Source organism: Cibotium barometz, chromosome 48 (assembly GCF_041138505.1).
Source record: "Cibotium barometz isolate CiBa-2024 chromosome 48, ASM4113850v1, whole genome shotgun sequence".
In the NCBI taxonomy this organism is placed as follows: Eukaryota; Viridiplantae; Streptophyta; class Polypodiopsida; order Cyatheales; family Cibotiaceae; genus Cibotium; species Cibotium barometz.
Window position 1 is genome coordinate 43,731,727 of NC_141093.1, and position 20,548 is coordinate 43,752,274.

General features: G+C 39.0%; 1 protein-coding gene across 1 annotated transcript in view; it reads left to right on the forward strand.

Annotated features, from left to right (window-relative positions):
• The window catches only part of LOC147611192 (ubiquitin interaction motif-containing protein), an 80,273-nt gene extending 72,410 nt beyond the window's left edge, over window positions 1-7,863 (forward strand). Inside the window, exons 6-7 of the mRNA XM_086785855.1 lie at window positions 6,584-6,655; window positions 6,935-7,863. Of these exons, the coding sequence (XP_086641981.1) occupies window positions 6,584-6,655; window positions 6,935-7,762 (900 nt within the window). The 3' untranslated portion in view covers window positions 7,763-7,863. The remainder of the gene's footprint in view (window positions 1-6,583; window positions 6,656-6,934) is intronic.
• Window positions 7,864-20,548: the final 12,685 nt, after the last annotated feature.

The window sequence follows — 20,548 nt, forward strand, 5'->3', positions numbered from 1 at the left end:
ACCTGGTTCTACTGGAGTAGAAATTGGCTTACATTCTTTCATGTGAAACCTTTTTAGCAAACTCTTTATGTATTTAGTTTGCTGCATAACAATGCCATCGTCTCTATGCATAAATTGTATGCTTAGATAGTAGTGTAAAGGCTCCAAATGTGACATATCAAAAACAGCTTTCAAATTAGCCTTGAAATCTGAAATTTGTTCTTTGCTAGTCCTTGTTATGAGCATGTCATCTACATACAAGATGACAATGAGAATATCGGCACTAGTTTTCTTCACATACAATGTGCTTTCAGCTGGACTATTCACATAACTGTGGCTGGTTAGATGAGCATGTTTTTATCATACCAAGCTCTTGGAGCTCGCTTTAACCCATACAATGCTTTGTATAACCTGCATACATTATGTTCCTCAAACCAATGGGATGATTTACATATACTTCCTCTTGTAAATCCCCATTTAAGAATGCAGTTTTGATGTCCAACTGATGCACTTTCCATCCTTTATGTGGAGCCAATGCAATCATTGATTGGATTGTAGTCATCCTTGAAGTAGGAGAAAAGTCTCCTCATAATCTATTCCCTTTTTCGGAGAATAGCCTTTAGCCACAAGTCTTGCTTTGTACTTGTCAACGGTACCATTAGACTTCCTTTTGACGTTGTACACCCACTTTGCTCCAATGACATTCTTGCCTTTCGCCAAGTCCACAAGATCCCAAGTATTGTTCTTCATGATAGAAGAGATTTCATCTTGCATTGATTGCACCCAGTGCTCATTCTCCTGTGCTTCTTCATTAGAAGCAGGCACTTGGAATCAAAGAGACCACCCATGGCTAATGTAGACTCCCCATGATGCATATTTAATGCATGACTGGAACTAGCCCTCGTTGTACCTGTCAGTGGACCTATAAGTTTGCTATCTTGCAAAGTTTTCAGCAACCATCTTGGCACCGACGTGGTTGTGTCTATGGTTGTTTGCTCTTCCCTGACAAGATCTTCACCTTCTTCCATAGAAGAGGGCTGAATCGCTGCCTGTTCCACATGTTGTACATGAGGATTTTCTTGGGTAGGGGCTGGCTGATCGGAAGCCCCACTAATTGCAATGGGTAATAGCCCGTCAAACATGTCCTGTATGCATGTACCATGACTTTTATACAAGTTGTACATGGACTGAATTGAATTCTCAGTGAATACCACATCTCTACAGACAAAAATCCGGCTTGTTGATGCATTAAAAAGACGGTATCCTTTGCTCTCATTGCTGTAGCCCACAAAAATGCTTTGTCATCTAGCTTTGTTCTGAGTGGTTCTGGCACATGTGCATATGCCGAACACCCAAATGTACTCATACAATCCACTTTTGGTTTGCGACTGTACCAAGCCTCAAATGGTGTTATGGTCTTTAAAACTTTCGTTGGACACATTATAGCTTCCATCTAAAAATTGTGCGGCAACTTCTGTGCTTTCACCACACATCTTGCCATCTCCATGAGAGATCCGTTTTTCCTCTCAGCTACACCATTCTGCTATGGTGTGTAAGACACAATACTTGGTGTTTGATGCCTTTTTGAAGCATATAATCCTTGAATGCATTTGACATGTATTCTCCACCTCTATTTGAGCGGAGTGTTTGGACTTTACATCCGCACATATTTTCAGCCATTGCTACAAAGCGTTGAAAGCATGTAAACACCTTTGCTTTCGCTTTCAAGGGGTAAACCCAAGCAAACCTTGAGTAGTTATCAATGAATGTGACAAAATAAAGATGCTCCCCTATGGATGGTGTCCGCATTTGACCACATACATCACTGTGTATGAGCTGTAATTTATTTTTAGCTCTAACAGCTCCATCCTTGGGGAAGGATGCATCTTTCCTAAAATACATACCTCACATACATGTCTTGTTGGAGACTCAAGAGGCGGCATATTACCAACCATATGATGCTTCTGCAAAAGCATCAAACTCCGAAAATTTACAAGCCCAAAAAGAGCATGCCAAAGTTTTGCATCATGCATGGAAGGAGTGTGGGCAGCCACCATATGTGCATCATAAGTACGCTTATCATAGCTGTCCAGCTTATACAAGTCATTGTATCATGTTCCGCAAGTGACCATTGCATAACCCTTTGATGGGTCTTTCAAGTGGTACAATTTGCACATGATAAAGTGCGGCCATTAGAAGCATAAACCAAGTGCTGAAATACATCTTTGTATGAAGTGATGTGGCTCGAAGCGCCACTATCAAAATACCATGATACATCATGTTTGTTGGATGCAATGCAAGACATATCATTCCGTGAAGCACTTGGTGTGTCTCTAGTGCATGTGACCAAAAAAGTATACTCTTTCTGAATTACATTGGTCGATTGCTCTGCTTTGTCATCAGAAGTCTGCTATTGCATTGCCTGCATCTTTCTTCTTCTCTCTTGCAATCTGCTTTCTACATTTATTGATGTAGTGGCTAGGCTTATGGCAGTAGTGACATTTGCCCTTCTTTTTAGGCTTGTTTGCATCCCCTTTGTCAAACTTTTCACCACCGGAAGAGGGCTATCCATGACCAGCCTTACTAGACTAGTGTCCCCCATGCTTAAAGCTCTTTGCTTTACCTTTATCCTTGGTTGTAAATGCCTTGTCTCCACCACGGTTGCTAGTTGGGTTTGCTCTTGTTTGCTCTTCTTACAAGAGTAAACCTACTAGCTCTTCAAAAGTGACAGATTAGCACCTCCTCTCATAGAGAGGTTTAGAGGTGTGAAAGCCCAAATAGGAGGGTGGTAAAGAATTTAGAGTGTTGGTGACGAGCTGTCTGTCTAGGATAACCTCATTAATGTTGAGCAATTGTTCCTGCAAATCTTTCAATTTGGTGAGGTGATTTGACATGGAGTCACCCTCATCGATAGAAAGAATATCCGATTGCCTCTTCAAGTAGGCAACTCTTGCCTTGTTGCGTGCCTGATACATTGCTTCCAAAGTGTCCCATGCAAGCTTCAATGTCTTGTAGAACCAAATGTGTGGAATAATAGACCTTTTCACTGAAACGGCTATCAAGGACATGGCATGTGCATCCCTGGACTCCCATCTCTTTTGCTGTTGTGTGGGAGTAGGTGCTACTTCAGGAGCTCTTTGAGCACCTCCCCTTTGAGGCGTTGTTGGTTGTATGGTAAGTGGGCGTGTGTCGTCACCACACACGATGCTCCAAAGCTCTTTGGCTTACCACAAAGTTATGGATCATGAAACTCCACAGGGAGTAGTTTGATCCATCCAAGTTGTCCTCCTGGGTGAGCACACCAATACATTTGTAGCATTTTGAGCCATGTAGACAAAATACACCTACAAGCAAACCAAGCACCAATGTGTACTGCCAGGCAACCAAATGTCCCATGCAAGCGTCAATGTCTTGTAGAACCAAATGTGTGGAATAGTAGACCTTTTCACTGAAACGGCTATCAAGGACATGGCATGTGCATCCCTGGACTCCCATCTCTTTTGCTATTGTGTGGGAGTAGGTGCTACTTCAGGAGCTCTTTGAGCACCTCCCCTTTGAGGCGTTGTTGGTTATATGGTAAGTGGGCGTGTGTCGTCACCACACACGATGCTCCAAAGCTCTTTGGCTACCACAAAGTTATGGATCATGAAACTCCACAGGGAGTAGTTTGATCCATCCAAGTTGTCCTCCTGGGTGAGCACACCAAATACATTTGTAGCATTTTGAGCCATGTAGACAAAATACACCTACAAGCAAACCAAGCACCAATGTGCACTGCCAGGCAACCAAATGTCCCATGCAAACTTTTGCTTGCACCTCAATCAAGTATAAACCTGCACCAAATTGTCCAAGTATACTCCATATTACTATTGTAATTCCCTGTTACATGCTCCAAATTGAAAAGACCCAAATTTTATGCATTGCAATTGCTTCAATGTGCAGTTAATTGCCCTATTTTCACAAAAGCCCCAAATTTTTGCAACAGTAAGAGGCTCAATTTACTGATTTTGACCTCAATTTGAAAAACCCCCAATTTCCAAGCAAAGCAACATGTTCAGTTTTGCCAATTTTTCACCAAATTGAGAAATCCCCGAAATTTCAAAGGGCAACTCATAGAAACCCCCAAATTCTTGCACTTGTAAGTGTCTGCAAATTGATATTTGTAAAATAATTTTTTTTAAAACCTGCACAGTGACTTGGAGAGTTGTTGTTGACTTGAGGTGTAGCTGAACTTGCTGGTGGGAGCAGAGGAGGCAATGTAGAGGCCAGTGGAACATGGAGGCGGGAGGACCATGGAAGACGTGGGAGGAGGCCGACGGGAAGGGCTGGAAAGGCGCTAAAACTAGATGTGCCTGAGGAAGGGCTGTGGTGGTGGACGAGCGACGAGCTGCAGACGGTGATGGCGAGCAGACAAGCTGTAGGCGAACAGATGGCGATGGCAACAGCGAGCTGCAGACCGACGAAAGCGGCGCGGACTGCACAAGTGTCGGATTAAAGGAGCCCAAAAATGCAGAATTCTGTCCGATGCCACATAAGCCACAAGTGAGGTGGAGCTTCGTCAAGGGCCGCCCATTGTGGTGAGAGAGCCGCCGCTTGGCCGGGCGGCGGCTATCTGGCCACTAGAGCCTCCAGCTTTGGATGCATAAACCAGGTGCAGCAGGGCTGAGTGGGTGGCGGAAGGACTCCCGAGTGGAACAACGTGCACGCACAGAGGGCAGACGGAATAGCTCCAACAGAAGACGTACGGACGGAAGGGGATTGGCGAGTAGCAGGCTCTGATACCAATTGTTGGACTCACACACAGCACTAGGGTTTCCTACAGATTAGGGTTATTTGCAGAAAGACACACAAAGAGAGCAAGAAAGAAGGTGTGTGGTAGATCACAAATGCAACTCAACTTTTGCATGTGAGTCACATCCGTATAATATCCAAGTACAAAAGTTAAATGGATAGAGTGTCCTTTCACACTTGATATCCAAAGGGAAAAACCACATGGGAAAAAGTGTCCTTGGTTAAGTCCTGTTCACACATAGCACTACTATAAGTGAGCATATGCCTAGTGTAGGGCCGACCTTTCCATGCCCCAAAATAATAATATGTCCAGCCCTTCATTTATGATGTGTGAACACATACTGACTTGTAAGCATTATAAGTCACTTCGATAAATAAAATCCCATGCTGCTCATGCTTTATAGCCATCTTTTAGGCCAAACTTTGCCAATAAATGCTTCAGTTTTCTTCTGTGGAAAAATCCCCGTTCACACCTTGGCTTTGCTCAATGTGTGAAACACTGGACAAGACTGGTGAAGGGACCAATGGTGACATTGAAGTACTGGAAATACATTACTTGGGATACATCATTAGCTCATCAAGTATTAGTCTCGACCCTTAAAAGGTTCAGGCCATACTCACTTAGGATTTTCCTAAGACGGCCCAAGAAATCCGCTCATTTGTGGGTCTTTGTCAAGCCTACAGTACTCATATGGACAAGTTTTCTGACCTTGCAGCACCTCTCACAGACTTGCTCAAGGGCGTGAAGACTCCTCGCCAAAAAGTTTCCGTTACGGGCAAGGCTTTAGGGGCATTCCCTAGGCATTGAAGAAAGTTGCCTCTTAAGTCACTAGTCTTGAAGTTGGCATCATGGAATGATCTTTTCGAGGTGATTACCGATGTCAGTAACCTAGCCATCGGAGCTGTTCTATAGCAAGATGGTAGGCCAGTGGCTTATTATAGCCGCAAGTTGAATGCAACCGAAAAGAATTATTCGGTGTACGACAGAGGTATTGGGGGTGATGAAGGCGCCTAAGCATTGGAAACATGTCCTTTACGGGAGAGATTTCACAGTTAAGACAGATCATCAAGCACTTAAATGGTTGCAAACCATGCCTAGTGCCCAATGGAGTGACATGCAATCCGGATGAAATCAATTGTACCAACAGTTTGGGGGAATGATTGAGTACGTCCCTGGTAATAATAACCCTTTTCCAATGCTCTAAGTTGTAAAGGCACAATTCAAACTTTGTAGGAGTCCACTGCGCTAGAAATTCAAGGAAAGGACTTAGAAAGCATGAAGGCACAATATGGGGATTCGGAAGAATTCGGGACTCAGTATTAGTTGGCCCTCAATTTTAGAACCAAGCCACTACAGTATATAGGATGGTTGGACCCGAGTAGTCTTACTCCTTCCATGGACGTGGCGGTTCACGGGGTCCCTTAGGACAAGCTTTGCTGGTGTGGGATGCTAGGGCTGACTGGCTTGGCCTGTGGGGACCCCTCGTTCGATGGGATTCTGGATGAAATCTATGGTTGTGAGGTGAGTTGTACTTGCACTCTTCTATGTTGTTCTAATCTTGTGTGTTTAGCTTGTGTATTAGGTGATCCTTCGGGAGGGGTGTAATTTATTTAATTAACACTTCAGTGCTTAATGTGCACACCTACAAAAGGGTGCCAATGAATGCATCCAACTTGAGGACGAAGGTTTAGTAGGAAGTTATCTGTAAAGCTAATTTTAGTCAATGTAGTTAGAAATTTTTTGAATAAGAAATACACAGAAGAAAGTACTTGCAGGTTGCAATCATTTACTGTTTTCTTTCCCACACTGCAGGATGCCGTCCAGCTCGACAGGGATGATCCTGGGCAGCCTCTAGTGACAACGCCGTTTGGACATGCTTCACAGGTATATATATATAGATCTCTCTCTCTCTCTCTCTCTCTCTCTCTCTCTCTCTCACCCTGTGCGTGTGTTGAATTTCTCTTTGCCTTTGCTTCAGCAACTTCTAAATATATAGCCTTGATTTTTTAATTCGTTTTTGGCCAAAATTGTTCTGCTGTGTAAGTTGAGCTTTGAACCTCAAATCTCTTTAATGCAGAATTGTACTGGTGTGTAAGTTGAGCTTTGAAGCTCGAATTTCTTAATGCAGAATTTTGCAGTTAAATTGTTCTTAATTTTTTGCAGGAGATTGTGAACCTTTTAATATGTGGACAAGCTGTTCCCAATGTGTTTGATGGAAACATGGACATTGGTGGGGGTATGCATCTAAAGGGAATCCCATCAGATGTGGAAGTTGGATTCCTTACGCTCCTGGAAGCATTAAATCTTTGCAAAGTGGGTCAGTTTCTGAAGCGCCCGAAATGGCCCATCTGGGTAGTAGGTAGCGAAACACATTACACGGTCTTGTTTGCTCTGCAATGCAGCATCCAAGATGAGAATGAGCTGGAAGATAGAGAAAGATGCATTCGCCAAGCTTTTGATTCATATGACCAGAGTGGTGGAGGCGGCTTCATTCTTGCAGAAGCCCTGCAACAGCTTCTTCATGATATGAATATTAACATGCCACGAGAAATGCTTGAGAATCTTTGTAGCAGTGACTTTGTGGTTTGGAATGAACTTTGGCAAGCACTGCATCAGATTGATAAGAGCAAAGGAGGACTTAAAGATTCAGATGCGGTGCGTGGCATGAGACAATTTGAGATATATCACTTTAATGGCATTGCCAAAACTGTAGGCAACAGTTCCTCTGCTGGTGAGTTTGTTCAGCAACGTCCTCGATTGACCAAATTGAGAGTTACAGTGCCTCCAAAGTGGACCCCTGAGGAATTTATGATGGATTTCAAATCTTCTTCCCCTGAAAAGGGTAGTGATGCTGGCGGTTCCATGGATCTGAATACAGACAAAAATCCCAAGGAAGAACCTGCACAACATGCTCCATTAGTGGACTGTATAAAGACAAGATGGCAGCGGGCTACTTGCAATTGGTCTGGTGATGCACCCAGCATTGTGTAATAGTTAGCTTGGTAACTTGATCTTGGGCGACCCATGGAGGGGTTCAGTGCTGAACATGGAACTCTTGTATTTTTCATTGAAGAGTATATCTGTTTTGTGAACAGGGATCCGAGATCTCTCTCTCTCTCTCTCTCTCTCTCTCTCTCTCCATTTTCTTATCAATGGTGTCAAGTGTCAGATCAGTTCAGGTGTTTTTAAAATGTCCCCAACACACTCTCCTACATATCGAAACTCTCTCTCTCTCTCTCTCTCTCTCTCTCTCTTACACAAACAGATGTGCATATATGTGTGGGTCACACTTTTTGTTGAATAATGCCTTTTTTGTACAAGGGGAATCTTTTTCCAGGGCAAACAAAAGTTTCACGCACCTGGGAAGACTCTGGGAAACTCTGAGATGTTACCTTACCCTGCCTCTTGAAAAAGCTTGGGTAGATTGCAATCTACTATAGCATGTAGTCTACCTTGTAAAACGCTCTCTCTCTCTCTCTCTCCCGATAATTGTGAAAAGTAAATTGCTAAGTTTGAGGAAGAGATTTTATTTACGGCTACAAAAGTCTGGAGGAAGGTAGAAAGTGTGAAAACTATATTGCTAAGTTTGAGGAAGAGATTTTATATACGGCTACAAAAGACTGGAGGAAGGTAGAAAGTGTTGGAGAGAGAGAGAGAGAGAGAGAGAGAGAGAGAGAGGTAGGGAAGAGAGAGATTGAGATGCTAGAGTCTACGAAAAACCCTCGAGATAGAGAGATGGGGGTGAAGGGGTTGAGAGAGAGAGAGAGAGAGAGGTGGGGTGGGTTGGGTTGGGTTTAACAAAACCTAGAGAGACCTTTGAATGTGACTTATTTGTTATAGTATATTGAAACTAGGTTTACCTTTCCCACACCACCACCTATAAGAATTTCAAATGTTACTCCAAAACTTCTTTGCTTGTATTGTAGTTACATTAGAATAATTTATTAAAATTTGAAATGCCACTTTCGAAGCTTCTTTTGCTCATATTATAGTCGTAGTGCAAAACAAATCAAGCACTTGCATGTGTCTTAATGAAAAGGTATGAGACACAAAATGAACACTTTCCATCGCCCTACATGATTTATGTTGACATGTCTTGAGTTGTGGATGGATATACCATTGCCTTCCATAAAGCATCAATTTTTCTTAGCTCCATTACTCTACCTTTAAATTTCTATTCCTAAAGAAATATCTTCCACACTAATTTATGTGAAGGACTCTTGTAATGAGGCTTGTCTATATCTTTCATGCAATAACCAATCATCCCATGAAATGTGTTAATACATTCTTTTGCTTTAAAGTTCTACACATTATGATTCCACCAACATGACCCTTCTTCTCCAATCCAAGATACTTTTTGATTATTTTAATAATTGCAACGATGGACATTTCATGAATTTTAATAACCATTTGATAGTGTAGATGAAAAACTGTACCTTCTCTTTTCAATGAGCAACAACCATAGGAAGGCATTCTTCTATGAGAAGTTCATTGAGATCAATAATTAATGCTTCATCAATATCACTCTCGCTTATTGATATTGTCGAACTCAAATCAAGGACTTTTTGACATTCAATTGTTATGTAATATCATCAACATATTGTTAAAATTTGATCATTAGTTTGAATATCAACATTTGTCTCGTTAGAAATGACCCCCAACTATGACCTCATTTGCGGATGCCTCAGATGTGGACATAGGAAGCACAGTGATGCAAGAATCACAAGAAGGATGATTTTGACCAGTGTACTATATGAGCAAAAGGCTGTCTAAAGCAGAGAGAAACTATTCCACCACAGTAAAAGTCATTATGGATAATCTAGTCCATCAAAAATTTTAGGCACAATGTGTTTTGGTGGGTAATGTGTTTTAAGTTCCACATGGATCATAAGGTACTTCTATATCTGGTGAATAAATCCGATCTTGTAAGAAATCTGGTATGATGGATGTTGGTATCACTAAGGATTTTCCACAAAGGTGTACACTACGGACGGATGCTAGATCATCTATTTTCTAACATCCTCCCTTGATTAAGCATCCATACCACGTAGGGTGTGCTTGAATTAAGCCTATCACTAAGGTAAAACCACTAAGATATTAATAATATGGTACTCAACCTCTCACACACACACACACACACACACAGTGGTCCCAAATTACACAAATAGGGAAGTCCTTTATAGCTCTAGGACTTTATAATGGAGCTTGTTTGACACGGGATCTTCAAAAACTTTTCGAAGAATAATATAAAACTCCCAAATACAAGAAAGACTAAACTATAGAATTGATTTTAAATTGATAAGATGAGCATAAATTGAAACAAAAACAAGAAATAGATAGAGTAGACATCACCTCGAACACAATATTGGTTCCAATCTCTTTCTCTCTCTCTCCGTCTCTCTCTCTCTCTCTCTCTCTCTCTCTCTCCCCCCCAAGAAGTTTCGGCATCCTCCCACTTCTTGGGTATTTGTCTTTATTCATAAAAATAGTTCACATGCCAAAAATAATTGCGCGTTTATGGATGGGCTTGCCCTTTACAAAAATAGGACTTGCTTTTACGAAAATATTAGATAAATTCTTTCTATATAAACCACTGAATGAAAAATACATAAAGAACCCCAGGGGCTAATTCATGTGCAACAAAATCAATAAGTCCACGCCTAAGTATAACAAAAGTGGGTAGCCAACAATGATACAAAATCTCGTAGTAGATACTACGACCAAAATACCAAAAATGAGAAAAACCTTTTTGGTAATTACTCATATCATCGCCATCATGTCCCAGTCATACCAGCTTATGAGCACAAAGCCCATTAGTCTCACCAACCTACACAGATTGTCCATTCAAACAAGTTACTTGTTCATAACACATGCTAAAGTTACATGACAACATGAAGCATTAAATCAAACACTTAGTTCCAACCATTCATAATTTCATATGTCCTACACATGGAATATTCAGAATCACCCAAGTGCCATGCTATAAACAATTAGGCGTCTCCAATTAAACACAAGACGGATGGACATGCCGTAATATCTCTCATGCCTGTGGTGGGGGATAGCAATTGTTCTCAGTTGTGTTATATCAAATGACCCGTGTTTGAAAGTAAGATTGAATGAGGTCGGGATAGGCACGAAAAAACTGCTCAGGTATCCATCTAAGAATTCGCAAATAGAGTCCATTTGTTTTTGAAGTGTGGGGTGTTGTGGTAGAGAATGCTTATCTTATTATTGTAATGTCGTTGAAATTATCTGTCAAAAATAATTTTAACACTCCAAAGACATGTGAATATGGATATCAAATATAAAGTTCTTGAACATAATTCATGAGAAACTTGATATCATACAAATAAAATATAAATTGATTATGGATATATAGATAGGAGAAATGTACCTTGAGTTGAAAAGTTGTTTGATTGGGTGTGAGATTATAAATAAAAAATAGATAGAATTGACCTTCAATACATTTAAAGTTTAAGCACAATATAAAAATGAACATAATGAATGACTAGCAGCAATTCTAACAATCTTAATCGATAAAAATTAAAACATGAATTTAACTATTTTATGATAATTGTCTCTTGGGAATAAAAAATAAAAGGTTCAAGTCATAAATGGGTTAATGTCAAAAGACATTATTGAGGATAGGTCATGTGATTTCTTAAGGTGATAAAGAAGGTCTCCAAACTAAATAGGACTTACAGTTTGTACAACCTTTCAAAGAAAGAGTTGTGATCATGCATTTGGGTTAGTGAAGTTCCATGTGAACTCACATGTATAGAAAGAGGACATGATAAGAATTTCTAAGGCATTTTCTAGTGTCCCTAATTCAAACTAGGCCAAACAAAATAAACTTGTATATGTTTTTGTTTCTAGCAATGGACAAAATCTATGGTATAAATTTTATTGAATCTTGTACAAGTACCTTTATAAGGTATTTATAGCAAGTGTTTCTCAAATTTGAGGGAAGCAACCTTTTGGTCATATTTTCCTAATTATCATATAAGTTTAAAAAGAAGTCTCCAATAAGATTTTCTCTTAATGTCTTATGATGGAAAATTTTACTAATTGTTCCACCATCTCTTGGTTTTAAAAGGTCTAGAGTAATGCTTTGGCAAGGAAATTAAAGGTATACATATACATAAGTTGTTTAACAGCCTTGCATTAAAATTATGCTTAAGATTTTGGGCCACTTAAGTCATTATTTCACAAGCTTTAAATTCAAACAAAACTAAAAGCTTTTGAAACTGTTTAAATAAACAAGTCTAAATCTATATAGTTAGCTTATTAATGTCAAACGAGATAATGATGAAAAGATTAATTTACATTTGAAGTTAAAATAAACTTAAATAAGAAATATAAAACTTGGCAACCATAAGATTGAGTCAAGAGTAAGAAGCTTGCACCTTGTTTCGATTGCAATGATGCTATATTGAGAATATTTCATTGGAAATTAGAAAGAAAAATGAAAAAGTAATGCAAATTCATTGAAAAAAACATACTTTTCTAAACTCTAAATAGCCGAAAGAAGGTTACAAAAATAATTGAAGTAAAGATTTGATAAAACAGAATGTTACTAAGAAATTTTATCTAGGATCAAGGGTGCCAAGAGCCTTGTCATATAGTCTGAAGAGATTACGGGAAAAATTATTCATAAGACAGATAATGGCTGCTATAAAAAATTCTTCTTTTGTCTTAGGGACGTGGATGCGTATTTCTGACACCATATCAAAGAAGAATAAAATATGTAATTCAGATAAAGCATCTGGGTAAGCGTTATGGATCAAGGATGTGATGTCGAAATCCGTCCGTTTTGTTGTCGGATCCCAAACAATTGCAGGAGTCCATAAAATGAGAGGTCCACATTCATCAAGGAAAGACCAAAGAGGAGGTTCAGTTTATGAGCTTTTCCACCAAAAGATAAATGTGTGGTCCCGATGTGTTTCTAAGAGCCAAAAGGAGTGACTGGATCAAAGACTGATTGGCCATTGTTGACATAGAATCCAAGCCAAAGTATATGAAATAGAAGCTTCGTATCAAAGTCCTATCAAATTAGCTTGTAAACAAAAGTGTTTTTGTGAAAAATCGAGGCACTATTATCATAAAAGTTTTAATCATATAAACTAGAAACATTTTAAAAGATTGAGTACGAAACTTTGACTAAATAAGAAACATAAATTTAACTTAAACTCTTCCTTTCTTTTTGAAAGATAAAGAGGACTTAAGCTTTTGTAAATATAAGCTTCTAAAGCTTATAATATTTATAAGCTTTCAAATCTTACATTAGTAAGCTTCTTAAAAACAAGAAAAAGAAAATAGAAAAGTTTTTAAACTTTGGGTACTCCACGGCAGCCACCTGCGCATATCATTGGAAGATATATGGAAGCTTTCGTAAACCTTAGATATAAAAACAAAAGCTTTAGCATTAAAACTAAGCTTGGTAAATCTTTGAGTTCAAAAGATTTAATAAAGTTTTAATAAAACAAAGCTTATTAGTGTACAAAGATTTAAACTAAGCTTACTTCCAATGCTTGGGAGGGTCCAGCGCTTATGCATGGGCTTGTCCTTTACAAAAATAGGAGTTGCTTTAACTAAAAGCTTCAATAAATTCTTTCTATTTAAACCACTAATTGAAAAGTACATAAAGAACCCCAAGGGCTAATTCACGTTTAGCAAAATCAATAAGTCCACGCCCAAGTATAACAAAAGTGGGCGGTCAACAATGATACAAAATCTTGTAGTAGATACTACGGCCAAAATAACAAAAATGAGAAAAACCTTTCGGTAATTACTCACGCCATATCACCTGCCATCATATCCCAGCCATACTGGCTTACGAGCACAGAGCTCGTCAATCTCACCAACCTACATAGGTTGTCCATTCAAACACATTACTCATTAGCAACACATGCTAAACTTATGCGACAACACATAAGCATTAAATCCAACACTTAGTTTCAGCCATTCCCTAATTTTATATGTCCTACACACGGAATATTCGGACCATGCTACAAATATAGTGGTAATTTGGCATCCCCAATTAACCATAGAAGCACGTACGAATAAACTACTGTAACATTGCCTTTCACCCAAAAATGCTCTATGCAAGTACCCCTTCACCAAATAAGTGAAGGTGTGTACACATAAACTCTGACCACCCACCAAGGAATTTGCAATGATGGTAGTAAGCTGACTTTGATGTATTTTTCACAATTTTCTTAGATGTTTGTGCTAATGCAAGTTGGGCTTTGGTTTTAGTGTGTAGAGATCTGGGCATTGTGACTAACACATACATACATGAACTTTCACCCCTTTCACTGAGAAATGCAAGGTACCACGTGCTCTTTATTATTTTATAGCCTTGTACAACATGAGCCTCACAACGAATGCAAGTTTACCCTTAATATGATGATCTATCAAGATCTTAATAAAACCCCTTTACCACTAAGGTTGAAAATATGAGGAAGAGATTTTAATCTCAAAGATTTTAAACCTCCTACTCTCCCTCCTAAAATGGAATGGAGGAATCAATGGAGCCTCAATTTCTCCTAGGTTCATGCACCAAACTTCATGTTGGAGATGAGTCAGCCCGAGTTGCGTCAGCTACCTATAATATCAATTGGTGCAATGCCTTACTTAGTAAGGCCTTAACTTGCCTCTGTGTTTTCTGCTGCAAATTTGCAGTTTGAATCTCATATAAGATGGTCGCCTTGTGCCGCCTGCAAGAGACTAATTTCCACTGGCCCAGGCAGAGAGCAGCTCTACCTTGAATTGGGCTGCTAAAGACGTAGCTACACTAATTGCAGCTTACTCTATAAGCGATTGGAGTTGGGAAATTTTTATAAGCTATGGTGTTGATGAGCGGAGTCTTCCCGAGCTGGGGTATTAAAGCCCCAATACGACGATGATAATAGATTGCTTGATACGTAGAATTTGAGCCTCCAAATAGTCCTATTTTTCACTCTATTTTGCACATAGAAAATCAGAGACTTGTACCTTCTTTGCTTTGTTGATGCTCCCAATCACCAAGATTTTCCACCACTTGAATTTGTTGATTTCTCAAGGTCTTCCACCACAATATTTCTTTGTTGATATGATGGCTTTGAAGAATGCCTCCAAGCTTAGCTCCAATGCTCCAAGAGGATGTTCTTTGCCCTCTCTCACAAATACATCTCACATTGGTAATTACACCCATAATGGTGTGTCCCACAAAGATGATCCCTCCCTTAATCCCTCAATGTGCCACTAATTAGGGTAATGAATCAGCTCAATAAGCAACAAATGCAACAATGAACCTCTCACCAATTTCCACTTAATGATAAGAGAAGAATGCTTGTGAACAAATCACACATATACCCACAAACACTAAGATGTATCCTATCAAACACATGAAGGAACACACTCCCATGGAAAGGAGCTATGATACCATATTAAAACAAATGATGAGAGCTTGATCACAAGGAGATAAAGTGAAAAACAACTATGATTGAATACACTAACACAAGCTATCATCAATGTGTTCAACACATGAACAAGCTACACAAGCATAAATAGATGAGACTCAAGAGCAAACTATCATCAATGTGCTCAACACATGAACAAGCTACACAAGCATAATAGTTAAGACTCAAGAGCAATGTAATGTCCTCAAGAAATCAACCCACTAAACATAATCATAAACAAATTTTAATGAAGTGCTAATGAAGAGAATATTTCCACAAAGGACCACATAGTATATTAAGCACTAAGCAAGTACACAAATTATGCACTATACTCTCTCCACATAGCTAGTGAATGGGTAGAAGAGCCTATTTATATAGACTCATGAGGAGGAGATGCCTAGAGGCCTAGAATCACTCCACCTCTGCCTAAGATCTCTCACTTGACTCACCTAAAAAGTGATGGCTAGAATCAGGGAGTCACCTACTTGACCTACATGATGTTAGAAAATATGTGATCTAGCATCCATTCTTAGTCCGAGATCCTTAGTGGTACCTTAGAGTGTCTTGTTCTAAGGTTAGAAGGCTTGCTTTACTAGAGTAATTAAATGTAAGGTCTAGTAGATACTTTCCCTTGATTGAGGTATCACATTTTAGGTGAGATTGGTGAGAAATCTAAGGGAGGTGGAGAGATTCATGGGCTCTACGTGCCCCCCTATTTTGAGCCTATATAAACAGGGCACTCAAATCATTCTCACATAGAGCTAAGTGGAGAGAGTAATGCTTATGCTTTGTGTACTTACTTATTTAGTGACTAATATTCTAAGTGGTCCTTTGTGGAAATAAACTCTTCTTTGGCATTTTCATTAGCATGTGTTTATGTGATGCTTAGTGGTGACTCTTGAGTACATTCCATTGCTCATTGGTCACATCTCATGTTTATCTAAGTGGTTGCATGTGTTGTTGCTCTATTAGTGTGAGTTTGCTTATGTGATAATCATCACCATTGTCAAGCCTAAGCTCACACCATGTCTTTTAATAGTACACACAAGAATCAAGTAAAATAAGAGCCATCTAATCTTAGAGTGCTTATTCTAAGGTACCACTAAGTATTTCGAACAAAGGTTTGCACTAAGGATGGATTCTATATCACATATTTTGTAATAGCTTCAAGGCTTTAAATTCACCACCAAGCACACACTAGGTAATCAACATGTCATAGCTGAATTCCTATCTCAATTTGAGTCTAGAGAAGCTCCAATAGGGGTAGAGGATTACTTCTGAGATGCACAACTATTTGGAGTGGATGGTGAAAGGTTAAATTGTTATGAAGAGATGTTGTAATTCCTATCGGACTTATCCTTTTCGGAGCATCTGATGTCAAGAAAATAAAGGAAGAAGATGAGCCTCAAGAGTGAGTTATTCATGGTGGTGGTTGGGTAACTCTAACAATGGTCATTGATCTAATACTTAGAAGGTATGTCCCAAAGCACAAAAATCTAGTTGTGTTGCGAAAGTGCAAGGGGTTAGTGGAGGACACTTCTTTAGAGAGATAATATGAAGAAAGGTGTTTCAGGCAAGTCTATGGTCTATGTTGGCCAATAAATCTCAAGGATGGTCACACTTTTGCAAAAGAATGTGCTATGTGCTAAGACTTCATAGAACCATTCAAATATATAGCGTAAAGAACAAGCAACAAGTACATCATGGTGGCAACATGTTATTGTACAAAGTGGATCAAAGTAAAGGCAATGTGGGACTGCAAAGCAACATAAGTGGAAAATTCCTGTATGAGGGGATCATGACAAGATTTACGTCCTTAATCAAGATAGTAAGTTACCAAGGGACACAGTTCTTGAATGAAGTAATCAAGAAACTGATAGAGGAGCACATAATGATACACAAGAAGTCAAGTCTGTATTATCCACAAGCCAATGTTCAATCCACAAACCTGATCTTGAAGGGAATAATAATCAAGACAATAAATAAGAACCAAATGAATTGGGACACAAAGTTACACTCTACACTGTGTGAACATTTAGAACAGCTTATAAGAACACATGTCTGGCACCATTTTGCATGGTGTATGGGTTAGAAGCTGTGGTGCCCACTAGTGCCAAGCCTCAAAGGGGCTGTAGTAGAAAGGCTATGTCTAGAGGAATATAAGAAGCATTGAATAGAGAACCTCCTAATGCTAGAAGAGAAGAGGCTATTTAGTGCCTAAACAATTGAAGTGGTTTAGAGGAGAAGAAATATCCCAGTGGACAAGAACTCAAAATTCAAAATCTTTACAGAAGGTGATGTAGTGTTGTTCAATTCTAGGATGGAACCACACCTAGGAAAGCTAAATGAGATGGGCTAGGCCATACAAAATCTTCAGAAAGTTGGGTATATCAATATTTAAATTGGAAAGTCTGGATGGTGAAAATTTACCAAAGCCAGTAAATGGGTTTAGGTTGAAGTTGTACCATGGAATGGTTCTGGGAAAATCATTCCATGGTAGGAATAGGTACATGAAGCTAGGTACAAGAACATTTAAATTGGAAAGTCTGGATAGTGAAAGACTACCAAAGCTAGTAAATGGGTATAATAGGCTGAAGACGTACCATTTAATGGTTCTGGGAAGACCATTACAAGAAACTTGATCCAAAAAGACAAGATCCACCAAGAAGCACTCCTAGTCATGGTCCTAAATGATGTGCTCATGATTGATGTGATAATGGGAGAAGTAGAGCCAATTGTGGGGTTGGCGATGCCAATGATGATACCAAAGGAAATAGCCATTAACAGTGAGCATAGAAGGAAAAAGGGTAGGGAGGTCACAACAGTAAATGTTCACCTCCCCCCATGATTCCTGCCCGGAAAGCACGGGCGATTCCTCTAGGATAACTTTTCTCTAACGTAGTCAAAAGCCTTAACTAACTGATCTGACCGAACCCGTAAGCCCCAAGTCAGATCAGGGAAAAGATTGCACTTGGATCATAGAGACCAACACTTTTTTCCTCATTGAGAGGCACAGCCGTTGATTCTTTTCCATAGAACAATTTTTGTCCGGGATTTACTTCATCTATCGTACCATAACAGAATTGAGTCTCAATTTAAGGATCCATCAGTCCAGCCTAATCCCATCCAGTCCCAACCACTATAGTGATGGGATCCAATTAAGAATTTGGTTAGGTTTTGTCCCGGGTACCAAGGAAAAGAGTTCCCAAGCCCCCTAGCTGGATATTCATGCAAACTTAAAACTAGTCACACCACTTACACACCCAATATGCAAACTTAAAACTAGTCACACCACTTACACACCCAATATGAAATTGCTTTTTTCTCAGCATCAGCTATCTTTAAAACAATCATTTAATGAAACCATTGTGTCACTGATCACAATCCTCAAAATCTCCGGTTGAATCCTTATTTCCAATCATTCCTTCATCGATGTACCTATGGCATCATTGGCAACCAGAACGCTCACCGCCTGTTCACTCAGGGGCCTTTTCGATAGTTCCTAGCTCATAGTAACTAGCAATATATTCACATATCAAAATGGAATCTCCATTGAAGATAAGCAAGATCAACCAACGGATCCATATAAAAGAGCCATGGACTCATCCGTTGAGGACCAGCAAGGTCAACCAACCAGATCCATGCCCGAATTCAGAAAACAACTCTTACTCCTTGTTCCAATATCTTCCCCAACGTACATGTGGGTATCTTCGGTGACCCAGAGCCCGAGCAACGTATGGTCAGCACCCTCTAGGATCCTTCGCAGGTCACCTAGCGCTTCACTCATAGGCGGCTTCCTTGGTCTCTCATCCACTGTATCGGAAGCTTACCATTTAAATCAAACCGAGGCTGGTCAAGACCTCGGCCGACCTTGCTATGCGAGACGTCCTCCGTTGACTCTCCGTCCTCAGCAGTTGCAACTTTAACAGATAGGTCTCCACGACCTCATTCACAAGACGGTCAAAATGCTTCCCCAGCATTCTTGACATAAAACATTCATTTAAAAACAGATTTCACATGCAAATACAGTTCCAACAATATTTTCATTTTTTCTCATTACTCCACATCCTTTCACATTAGTCCCCATCTTTTCTCATCTTCCCACATTTTTTTTCATCGATCCCTTTCACATCATATCATTTCCAATCACATCCAATCGCATCATCCACACATCAATCCACATCCAATCGCATCATCCACAAATCAATCCACATCATCCACACCAATCCACATTATCTATACATCCATCCACATCAATCCACATTATCCACACATCCATCCACATCTTCCATACATCCATCCACATCATCCATACATCCATCCACATGAATCCACATTATCCACACATCATTCCACATCATCCATACATCCATTCACATCAATCCACATTACTTACACATCAATCCATATCATCCATACATCAATCCACATCATCCACATTATCCACTCATCCATCCACATTATCCATTAGATGCGAATCAGATAGATGGGAAATACATATCATCCATACATCAATCCACATCATCCACATTATCCACATCATCCATCCACATTATCACATCTATTTACCTCTCATTCTCATCACTTCTATTCTCATCACATCCATCCATCCATTCATTCCCATCTATCTGATTCGCATCCCATCTCATCACATCTATTTATAGAATGTAAGAGAATTCTTATTTTTGATATAAACATTTTTGATATAAACATTCTTTACGCATCTATTTATGCATAAGAACAACTTCAGTGGGAAATAACACTTTTATAAAAATCGGCTTATGCATCTATTTATGCATAAATTCAATTTTAAGGAGAATAACACTTTCGAAATAAAAATAAATCTTTTATGCATCTTTCTATGCATAAATTCAATTTTATTGAGAATAACTCTTTTGAAATAAAAATAAATTTCTTTATGCATCTTTCTATGCATAAAATCAAAATTGATGAGAATAACTCTTTTGAAATAAGAATAAATTTCTTTATGCATAAAATCAAAATTGATGAGAATAACTCTTTTGAAATAAAAATAAATTTCTTTATGCATCTTTCTATGCATAAAATCAAAATTTGATGAAAGTAATGCTTTTATTAAAAAAATTCTTTTATGCATCTATTTATGCATAAATTTAATTTTAATGAAAGTAACACTTTTATAATAAAAAAATCTTTTATGCATCTATTTAAGCATAAAAATCAATTTTGATGAAAGTAACACTTTTATAATCAAAATATTTCCAATATGCATCTTTCTATGCATAGAAATTAATTCAAATGAAAATAACACTTTTATTATAAAAATATTTCTAATATGCATTTTTCTATGCAAAGA